The sequence below is a fragment of the Penicillium antarcticum genome (assembly GCF_028974205.1).
Source record: "Penicillium antarcticum strain IBT 31339 chromosome Unknown utg000008l_segment0_segment0, whole genome shotgun sequence".
NCBI lineage: Eukaryota > Fungi > Ascomycota > Eurotiomycetes > Eurotiales > Aspergillaceae > Penicillium > Penicillium antarcticum.
The window spans coordinates 1,069,724-1,081,068 of NW_026695306.1; the positions used below are offsets into that span (position 1 = coordinate 1,069,724).

The 11,345-nt window shown below is 50.1% G+C and overlaps 3 protein-coding genes across 3 annotated transcripts; 1 reads left to right on the forward strand and 2 right to left on the reverse strand.

The window, feature by feature from the left end:
* Positions 1-1,065: 1,065 nt before the first annotated feature.
* Positions 1,066-4,293, reverse strand: N7508_007939 (uncharacterized protein; the record flags this gene model as incomplete). Its single annotated transcript, XM_058466003.1, has 1 exon — positions 1,066-4,293. The coding sequence occupies one exon, from the start codon at positions 4,291-4,293 to the stop codon at positions 1,066-1,068; it is 3,228 nt and encodes a 1,075-aa protein (XP_058317331.1).
* Positions 4,294-4,721: 428 nt separating this feature from the next.
* N7508_007940 (uncharacterized protein) lies at positions 4,722-7,385 on the reverse strand (the record flags this gene model as incomplete). The annotated part of the gene is made up of 1 exon (XM_058466004.1): positions 4,722-7,385. The coding sequence occupies one exon, from the start codon at positions 7,383-7,385 to the stop codon at positions 4,722-4,724; it is 2,664 nt and encodes an 887-aa protein (XP_058317332.1).
* Positions 7,386-9,818: 2,433 nt separating this feature from the next.
* On the forward strand, positions 9,819-10,680 carry psf3 (DNA replication protein PSF3; the record flags this gene model as incomplete). Its single annotated transcript, XM_058466005.1, has 6 exons — positions 9,819-9,860; positions 9,920-9,988; positions 10,041-10,099; positions 10,173-10,362; positions 10,447-10,555; positions 10,613-10,680. The coding sequence occupies 6 exons, from the start codon at positions 9,819-9,821 to the stop codon at positions 10,678-10,680; spliced, it is 537 nt and encodes a 178-aa protein (XP_058317333.1).
* Between the last annotated feature and the right edge of the window lie 665 nt (positions 10,681-11,345).

An 11,345-nucleotide genomic window follows, 5' to 3' on the forward strand; every position in this document is an offset into this window, starting at 1 on the left:
GATGTGACCAGTGGACCTGCGAAGCTGGGAACTATAAAGATCGTACATGAATAATGTAATGCTCCTGCAAAATCTTGCAGATTCAAGTATAGTTGGGATCGCAGTGCCTGAGATCAGGCACACCGCTTCTTTTTTACAGTATATTGATCTATCATGTTGCCTGTTAGTGTTAGAACCATGCAATAGATCGGGCTCCAGCAAGCCACCAGCTTACAATAGCTTGGCGTTTCAACCTGCAGATGATACCATATGGCTGATAGTGAGTGCCATTCGTATCTTGGCATTGCAAGTTGAAAGCTTGGCGACTTGGGCAATGAAGGTTGCTAGATTGTCGTCCACAATGAGATCTCGAACAGATCTCGCGAACTGGACGCACTTCTGAATCGAGCCATCAACGCCTATTTACCGGAAACATAACTCCAGGTGGGGCGGGTCTACTATCGTATACTGCAAGTATCTTGCAGGTAACGCGGTTGAGGAGTCGCTGACTAGTCGGATCGATTTGATATTCACTCAACAGCGTCCTCATCGTCCTCATGGAATTGGGCAGCCTGGACCCCACTCTGCAAAAGAAATATGGTGAGGGTGGCCTAGGTATCCATGTCTTAGCTGTTATTGACATCTAGCGCTGTCAGATATCAGAACGTTCGAGTAATTAGAAATAAAAACACCCGGAATGACAGAGGATGAAACATGCGGACAGTTGCTAGACACTCGGCAAATCCTGAAGGAACATGACTATATGGAGGAATGGATATGCAAGACGACAACAAGTGCGGTAGACTGACGTCAGTGTATGTATGCTGCATACTAGTAGGAGGCGAAGCCAGATCTCCTCACTTATACTATTCAGTATTGTCTCGATTATTATTAACATCTACCGCTGCAATATGCCACAAAGTAAAAAAACGTGTAAATAAAATCACACAAGACGGCGCAGAGAAAAGGCGGACAGTCGCTGAAGATTCGTGAAATCGTAAGAGTACATGGCCGTGCATGGAAACATATGCAAGAAGAGAAGTACAAGTAAACGTATATCCAAGCAGGAAAATGCCGTAGGAGACATCACAAAGCACCGCTGATACGAGACTCGTCCGCGTCATCGGCGAACGCTGCTCGTCCGGTGAACTCGCTGACGGGGAGATCGGCAGGTCCATCGGACAGAGCCAGCGGTGAAGCAGTACGGACCTGACCATCGTCATGGAAATAGCCAACAGCACTGGGAGGACCCTCATCAGGACTGAACGGGATCGGACTAGCTTCGGAGGCACCAGTGAAACTGGCCCGGTTCGAAGACGAAATCGGATGCTGCGGTGGTGGACTGCCAGCACTGCTTCGCAGACTACCATTGCTTCCCCCCCAAGCGCCGCGTCTTAGTTTCATAAGCGCGCTCAGAGAGAGCTCGTCGTCGATATTTCCCATATCGACGAGCTGTGCCAAGCCTGGACTCGCGAGAGATGGGTTTGATGTTGCTCCGTGTGCCTTAAGCGAGATCATGGAGTTGCGGGTACTCCATTCACTTCGTTCAGTGATAGGTGTGAGACTCGGTTCTTGGAATTTGCCGCGGCTGCTATGGCTGCGGGTGACGCCTTCGACGCGTCGTGGGCCGAAGTATCCTCCGTTCGTCAGCTCTGTGTTGCAAGTGCTATCTGCTTGTGCATAGAAGCCAAATTCCTGGCCATAGAAGCCCTCGTCGTCGTTTTCTAGGGCTTCTGCGTTGGCTGCTGCGACGATTGCGTCGTCGAAATATGTGTCGTCCATATCGTCGTAATTTGTATCGTCGTCGAAGACGTCCTCAAATGCCATGGGGTCGGCTCCCTGGCTGAGACGGCTGTCGTCAGAGACCAGACCCGGTTGTGAGTCTACTGTTTGTGCCGTGTGGGCTATACTGTCTTGACCCTGGGATCTTTCACTCATGCTGATTGTTCGGTCAAGACGACTGTTCTGTGCGGCTTCGTTGGCCGCGAAAGCCAAGGCATTATGCAGAATATCCAAGTTTAGTTCGGTCAGTACACCACCATGGGCTCGAGCAGGACCCAGATTGGGTATTGGCTCTCCAAGAGGACCACGCTTGATCGAGCCTTTGCGATAATCACTTGCTACACTGGGCATGTGCCTGAGGCCGGGATCTCCGGTGTCTGTGCCAGTGCTTTCTTTGACCGGGGAAGAGTCATCCCCTGACACCGTGGTCTCCGCTGGTGGCGGTGCCTTAGGCTTTCGCTCGTATAGATGACTGGTTTCATCATCGAATATTGATTCATCGAAACCTCCATCTTGGTCGTTGATATTAAGATCTCCAAATTCGCCATCGTCGAAATACATATCATCCTCGTCGAGGATTGGCGGTAGTGGATTGCTGGCGGTGGGAATTTGAGAATTAGCCGCAAGAGGTGCCACAGGCTTCCTCTCGTATAGGTGACTGGTCTCATCATCAAATATAGATTCATCAAATCCCCCATCTTGGTCGTCGTTATTGAGATCTCCAAATTCACCGTCGTCAAAGTAAAGATCATCCTCATCGAGCCCCAGCGGCTGTTGAGTATTGGCTGCCGGAACCTGAGGATTCGCAAGCGGAGCATCACTGCTAGCCACAGGAAGCGGTTGCTCCTGGGTCTGATCTTGAGTATACTGAGCATCAACCGGCGGAACCTCATACTGGCCAGAAATATAACCAGAGTTACCCGTAACACCAGGCGGCGCAGGAGTAATGGGGCTAGCCACGACAGGCGACAACCCAGGAATAGCCCAAGACTTGAGCTCTCCGTTGATATTGCGGGAAAGAGAAAGGTCATCGAAATCGTCATCGTCAGCATCGACATTGACACCCGGGATCTTCTCTTCCAGACCATCCATGTCGTCCATCATGTCATTATCAAAGTCATCATCGAAGTCATCAAAGTAACCATCTTCAACCTTGCGAGCAGCTTCTTTTGCTTTATGCTTTTCTTCCAGCAGCTTTTCTTGCACGGAGGATTCTACTCCGCTCATGTCAAAGCTGAACCGGGAAGCATTGCTCTTGAGATGTCTTGGTAGACCAGACGGGTTGAATGGTACATGGGGAATCGTGTCTTCGTCGGCTGTTCCTTGATATTGGTATTCCTTGGGAGAAAGTGCTTTTGGTGGATTTCGAAGAGGAGCCGGGGACTCTGGTTCAGGCTGCTGTTCCTCAGGTTCATTGACTTCTTCAGGCAAATGAGATGGCAAGTTCCTCGCAAAAGCCGGTAATGACTTTTCATATCCAGGCTGAGATTGGTTCGTCAATAGCGAAGACTGAAGATATCCCTTATTCTCAACCTGTAACACATTCTGATCCTCAAAATGCTCCTTAAAAACAGGTGAATGATCACTGTGCCGTTTCGTCTGATCATTCCAGCGACCACCTTTAGGTTGACCCGGAATCTGAGAAGGAGGCGGTTCCTGCCCATCCTGCTGCGCAGAGACATTCTTGCGAGGTCTTGGAGCAGAGAAATCATGAACTATATTCCCACGAATTCGAGGATCATAGTCATCCGGCATGGCAGGCACGTGCCGATTATTGAGCTTCGGTTCCTCAGTCTTGGAACTAACGATCTGCGACGAGCGCCGACGCGCAAGAAGAGACATAGGATTCAAAAGATGAAGCATCGCCTTGCCAGACTTGTGATGCGTACTGGCATTTTCCGCAGACACATCCCGATCCCCAACACGGCGAACAGCCGCGCTCTCCAACTTAAATTCCTTCTGCGGCATGTTTTGTTTATCTGCAGGCGAGTTGTCAGGCGACGCCCTGAAACGAAAATGGCCAGACCCCGGACCAGCAGTAGGCGAACGTTTCTGCTTTCCAAAAGACCGACGGAAAGGCGAGTTTGATTTGAAATTCGACTCCCCATCCCCTTGATCAGAGCGCAGACCCGAAACAGAGACTTGGGAATCATTCGCCTGCGATGTGAAAGTTTCGTCTTCCCATTCCCCGGGGCTCGAATGAGGGCGGTTCTGGCTATCGTATGACGGCGAGGGAACGGCAAGTGTGAGGGAGGAAGAGAGCGGCGCGGCTGATGAGGTGATGTTTAGCTTGGATGTATCGATGTCCAGCGGCGATTCGATCAGGGGAGGGGCATCCTGCGAGGGGTGACCGAAGGGCGTGGTGAGGGTCGGGGTATCTGGAATTTGCGGGAGCTGGGGAGGACTGCTGATCGGGCTTCCATTATTTGGCCCTGTCCCTTTGGAAGACGGTGAGCCTGCTGGCAAGGCGGGTGATATGAGTGAACGCCTGTGGTCGCGGCGCCAGTATGAGAAGACTGTAGACGGCGGCATGGTGTAGTCCACCCACGCCAGGTTAAACCGTGAGGATTATGAGGGGGCGTGATGGTCCATTGCAGTTCTTGCGCTGAGGGGTGTGTCGACAAAGAGAGTTGCTTCTCACATACCGACGGGACCGTGGGGCGTGCAGGAACCCACTTTGAGCTTCAGGGCGAATAAGCTAACTTTGATGGAATGATACTTAAAAAATGACCAAAGAATTGAGGATAAAAATAAGTAATTTTAGGTTACGCTATGGAACGCTGCCTCGTGTCCTGCGCGTCTAGGCCCATCTTCAATATCGCGTTACCCTACATTGGGAATCACTTAATTAACATGCTTCGATTAATCGTACAAAATATTCTACATGGATATCCTTCAAAATCAAAAACGCTCAATATGCTATGCAAATAGGCAGAAATGGAAGGGTTTCATGCCGCATTTCAGCGAATGCTTTGCCTCCAACGGTCAATCACGGAGACCTGTGCCGGGTCAATTGGCTGTCCAGCCATGTTCATGTTTGGTCCACATCCTTGAGGCATGGCATATCCCATCCCATTCATACTCATGGTATGCTGGACTGGAAAGCCGGTCTGGGACATGGGATAGCCATATTGCTGAGCCATAGGGTAGGCTTGGGGCATACCGTACCCCGTGCTTGGGAATTGCTGCATTGACATTCGATTGCCGTACTGGGACATGCCCGGTCGCTGATTGAGAGCATCATGGGACGAATAGCGGTTGAGTTGGGCTGGGCGACCCTGCGTAAGGGCAGCCATGCTCCGGCGTACGCGTGGGTTCTTCGCCGGTGCAGGTTGGGCACTGGCCTCTTTTTGGAGACGAGCCCGTCGCTGCGCAAGAGTCTCTTCCTCATTGGTCTCGGGGTCAGCTGGGGTTTCTTTGGGAGCAATGCCAGCCCGGGTATCGATTTCAGCCATGAGATCACTGGCGAACTTGCTCTCCGAGCGGTTGTGTCCCTTCAGTCGTTGCAGACGTTCGGCCAGAGTTTCAGTCTCGACCTCATCACCATTCTCAGGGACAGACTCAGGTGGTTCAGGGGTGTACACTTTCTCGGCTCCATACACCGTAGCAGGGCGCCGCTCTGGTTGCGGAATGGGTTCACCCCGTAGTCTAGCTCGGCGTGAGCTCAGAGGTTCATTTTCCTCCTGTTGCCGTTTCTCCATTAAACCAAGAGGTCGATCCTCGTCGTTTGGATTGGGCCTTTCAGGATAGAGCATAGCCAAGGGGACATCTTCATCCTCGTCGCGGCCTTCCCAAGCCAATGCTACAGGGCGCTGTCGTCGTTTGTCACTCTGCTTTTGGGCCATTTCGTCCATTTCAAGCAAGGTGGTCTGCATTCCTTGATAAGGCATAGGAACCGCTGTGCGGCGTCGGTGTGCCAGCTCATGCTTTCGCAACTCGAGTTCGGCGATAAGTGTATTTGGTGGGCCGACATAATCCAGCTCCTCTTCACTGTCGTCTTCCTCTTCTTCGCCTTCGCCCTCTGTGGATTGCTCGCCGCTTCCAGAGTCAGTCACCTCTGACCGCGAATCGTCGTGTTCATTATGGACTCTATCGGAATCATGCCCAGCCTGCGAACCGTGGCCCGTGGTCGTTGAATCACCATGCTCATCCGTATTGTTGGTGCTAAGAGGCTGCCCCATGGTGTTCCGTGAGAGGCGGTTTGCTTTCTGTCCCGTCAAGTCCTTGAAAAGAGACTTACGCTTGGACTTTGCGTAGACGTTCGAGCCGAGATTACCAGCGAAGGGGTGATCAGTAAAAGCGGACACGGGTGCATTCGCAGAAGCGTCAAGAATGCTCTCCAGCGTCGCTACAGCGGACTGTTGCTTGACCTCTACTTGCAGGGATGTGCTGGGCTGGTCGAAAAACACACTCGCACGGAGGTGAGCCGGCACTCTGGATTTGTGTTTTTCGGTTTGTTCGTCGGTGGGTTTGTTATTGTCAGCACCGGGTACGACTGCAGTCGACTTTCGATCCTGAGCGACGATGGCGGCTGCAACCTCCGCGCGGCGTTTGTCGTGTGCTGTGTTTGTTTTGCGCGACAATTTAGGTGGGAGATTCAGCATGCGCGGGACAGGGGCTGGATAATACACCATGTTCTCTCCCGCTTGTGACTGTTTGTATGAGTCGGGATTCCTAGCCAAAGGCGGATGGTTCAAGGGGACCTGGCGCATAGACTCAGCCCTATCCAAAGGCGCGAAATGGACACCATCAAAATCGGTGAACAATGTGCGGGCCTGTTGGTAGGTATCGTTGGATGCGACCGAAGCGCGTCGCTCCATCGCTGCGGGGACTTGTTGCGGAGCATATTGGTCGTACTGGTAGTCGCTCTGAGGGTAGAAAAGGGGTTGCGTAGGAGGCAGGATAGGTAGCGAGGGATATTCATCTACCTCGTGTGCGAGTTCGCCATCATCGGGCTCGGAGAGCCGTGCCAGGTGAGACCCCGATACGGAGCGCTGACGCGCAGGGGACACATTCGACCCATGAGCGGAGGAGATAGTGCCCGTCGGAGAGAATGCACCATTCCGGAGTTTTATGGAATTCGACGCGGAACTGCATGAGCGCTTCTTCTGCGCCAGATCCATGCGGCGGATCTCGCTGCCGATACCTGCTGAGCTCGAGCTCAGCCGCTCCGCACTTTGCTCCAATCGCTCTACATTTCCAATGTAGGCACCTTGTATCGACTGAAGATCCGGGGTAGGGTGACTGAGAGGCACGGAAATGTCGCTGCATGCACTGTGGAGCGGTGGTTCGGGAGAGGAATGCTGCGCGACAGCTGTATTAAGCAGAGGAATGCGGCGGAGGCTGTTGGAACGCTCCGGGGAGGGATCGGCGTCATAGTCATCGTCCTCCACCACATCGTAGCTGGCAGAAGTCATAGAGCGGATCATGGAACCCAAAGGGCCAAAGTTGGAGTTGTCGGTCGTTTTGGCGGTTTCTAGATGGCTTCCTCCCCCAATGTGATTAGTGTCAAGCGGGAGCTGCTCAAATGCATGACCGTGGGCGGGCGAGGGGCTGCGTGATGCAGAAGCGGATGAGTTCGAAGCCACCTCGTGGTCGATCTGAGCGACGGCGTTGTACGCCATGATAAAGGATTTGGTCACCGGCTATCCATCCAGGCAAGGTCGGGGACAAAAAATACCGGGGATGCAAGACAAAGAAAAAGAAAAGGAAAGGGATAGGACACGAGAGAGGTGAAAACATGGGAGACCCGGCAAGGAAATGTCTCTCGTCACGTTTCGTTTGAGGTCTGGGCCGACTCTAATTTTGGAAGTTTGACCGTCGTACACAATCTTGGAATGCGCTCCCTAGTGTCTGCTAAAAACAAGTAATTAAACAGACCAAGCCACTAAAGGGGCCACAGCGTGTGTCTCGGGGTCTGCCTAGGTCCTTTTTTCTCCACCGTGGAGAGTCTTGGCATTGACATTATAGTTACTCGCGATCTATAACAGGTGGACATCCCTGAATATAAACCCACTCATTCTACTTTTTTGAGGCCTATAGATCCATTATACAGGCAACGCTTCCCATATGTCACTTCCAATATGCAACACCAAGCAACACCAGGGGGGTTTGTCTGACCATACCTCGATCCCGAACCAATCAAACCCTGAAATGATATCGCAAGCCTGCTTTTGTCATAAAATTACAGCTCGCATTTGACCAATTAGAAGATTCAGGTGAGAGGTGTTATGCGCGAAGATTGTGGCACACTCGTGGAGGCAATCCACCTCCTTTAATATAACTCTATACTGGAGTGAGATAGCTTTTCAGGTTATCTTCTTTATCTCGGTATGTCTGGATCATTCCACTTTAATTCTACTTCCTTGGAGAGGTAAGGTGTATCTTGCTATCCTTTCTCGGCTTTTCCATGGATTGTGTTTCCGACACTAGTACAAGACACCTCTCACCCCCTATATCAAAAGCAAAACATATGTATATTAGCAGAGCTGAACCACACCAACTAGGCCGCAATTGCCGTGAACCGGCTGGACTCGAGGTCGCATGACTATTTGCCTTCTCATGCAATTAGCCGGTATCAAGCGGCCGTGCATATGTAGTCCCTTCTATAGGCTTATCCATATCTTCTGGGGCTAGAGCATCGGTCTACTGCATTTTTTTTGAGCACAAACCTCCACCGGCTCAATGAAAACACCCTGTCTGCCAAGAACATCGCCAGCACACTCCAAACAAAACATCCACGTTTATTTCTCGACCATGGCCCAACACACTATATTAACTCAGCCTTACATCTCATGTGATATTTTCCAGATCCGGTACAATATACTTCTCCACTGATAGGCGTGATCGCCGGTAGGTGCTCAGACGTGCACAGGCCCGGTTGCCTTTCATCAAACTCCCCAGAGAAAACACATGTAAGCCCCTGTAGAAGTATTTATTGCAATCTCCTGTTGGGCAACCACATCATGCACAGGACTCCACAATACATAAATGATTATCTTCCCCGGAAAAATAAGCTTATTTAGGAATAGACCGGCCACGTGTAGACCATACGTACAGTATCACGGTGTGTCAACGTGGTACATTATTACTGATACTGTCATTCTTTTGTTGGCCTTCCACTTCAACGGAATATTCTGACGCATTAATCTGCTCAAGTTCGGCGTAAAGGTAAAGTTGAGATACGAGCATACCGAAACCTGTACCCTTAGAAAAAACCAGGGCTTACCCGCAACAGGTTTCTGACAACATCGTAAAAAGTCAGCACAGAGCCGTTGGATAATGATTCAACGAAATTGATTTTGACTACCGAAATGTAAATATACAAATAAATGATAATCTTTACCCCTAACGCCCCAAAAAGTCCTCGCCCTCTGCACATGAGGGTACAATAGTCCTATTCCTATGGCTCTATGTCCCGAATGCCTTCCCCTCATGAATTACCGCGCTGGTTGGGCTTTTGTGCCAATGGCATGCGTGGAGCATTTCCAGAATTAGTACTGGGTTGATGTTACTTGAGTAAATTGGGGTGCTTACGGGGCGCATATGGCCAAGAGGTTTGCAGTAGGATGGAGTATAGTCCAAACTTGTTTTGAAATTCCAGTTATCAGTCCATTTGCCGAATTATATAGAACTTTGAGGCAATGGATGTATATGTAACGATGCGCGCTTCTCGATAGCTTTGCTTTTGTTTTCGATACTGCGGTCCCTACACCACATATGCTAGGAAAGGTAATCTCAATGAGCCATTCTTGATATATCAGTCCCTGTATCTGAAATCGATAAATGAAGGATGTTGTGGTGTTTAGAGCCCGAACCTCAGGAGACACATAGATATGGAAGCAGAGCAGCAAGCCCAAAATCAGTACTGACACCATTCGGGAAGATTTAAATACAAAACTTTGAAAGAGTATATAAAAAATAAACCAAATTAAAACACCAACAAGAAGGGGGGGGGAGGCATAGTAATATAGACGGTCACGTGATCGCGCGTCACATATCGACGCGCCTCAATCGAACTTTGAGAACAACAAGACAGAACAACTCAAGGTGACACCATGTCGTACTATGATATCGACTCAATCTTAACAGACGCACAAGTATGTGAGAATTGACAACAGAGATCTAGTTGCCAAAACAACAGGCTAATAGAATCCAGAAACTGCCCTGTACATTCGAGCTCGAGGTACCGGGACTAGGAATTCTCGAAGGTAACCCGGGCGAAGATGTCTGTATCCCACCTCCTCATCTTGTTATTCAAATGGCTAACCTGTCTCCAGATCAAACCCGGAACCCGGATCGACCTGCCACTATGGCTTGGTGAAATGCTCTCCATCGGGTAAGGCCCTCACCAACCTCATTCTCGACTATCTACCCGAGAAGTCCACCATGTCTAATGTGAAACGATACAGAGCACGACTTGGTACATCCCGTCTAGTAACGCTCGACATGCCAGAAGCGCTCTCAGAGCGGGTGATGAATGCACTGAAGGCAGACCCCCGCACGATCGACCTACGCGCTTTAGCGCCCCATTTCTACAATCTCAGCGAGCGCATTCTCGAACTCTTCGAAGAAGAAGAGATGGTTGATGTTCTTACTGATGTAAGTGCCGTGTTATTTTCCGTATCTTGCTTATGATGCTTGTGAGGAATGTTTTCGACAGGGTTGGCTCTAACTAGATGCTAGACATTCAAGAAACGAGCGGCGGAGATTGCAGACCACGCGCACAATTCGCGTGGAGCGGTTGGTGACGGAGTTGATTTCTTGCGTGGGTTGGATGAGACTGAGCGACAGTGTAAGTTGTGGTTTCTTTGACTTTGGGTGTGTAGGAAATTACTGATAGGTTGGATAGTGTTCCGGGCTGCTCACGATCGAGCCAAAGATATGCGGATCTGGTCTGGAGAGGCGAAGCGGAAATGAGAGGGTTTGTGATAGGGAATTTCTTTTCTCATGGACTGAGCTGTGCTCGTCTGTGGAAATTTTGATAGATACATTTTATTTTAACTTTAGTCCATATGATTCTTCACGCCGATAGGCTGGTGTAGGACAGTATTGAGATTCACTGTGCTTTCTTCATCTATCTACTCTCTATCTACTCCCAATGTGGCAGGTTAGACTAAAAGAGAATTTGTAGATGGTTGGAAAACGAGAGCAATATATGAGACTTTCTGCAGGACGTCTAAGAGAACCTGAGTACTGTATGCTAAGTTATGTCTAAGATTTGTGACGTGGAAAATGGACAAAGTTGACAGATGAAACCCGACCTGTCCGAAAGTCTGGAAAGAGTGGAGACTCCACGCGGACCGCGAACTGGGATTTCCATGGGTGAGATCGCCAGCTACGGAGGACATGTTCATTTCTTTTCTCAAAGTGTAAACAAACGTTCAAAGTCCCAGAAAGACTAAAATGTGGCTGGCTACCCAATTCAAAGGCATCCGTCAGAGTGAATGAGGTCACTTACGGGTTGCAGGGATTGAAATCCTCGTTTCAAAGCGGAGAATGGCATTGGCTTCCTACATTGCCACTCAGAGACCAAACGCCTAGAGTAAGGGAAAGCTGAGACGGTTTGGCCCCACGGGCACTAT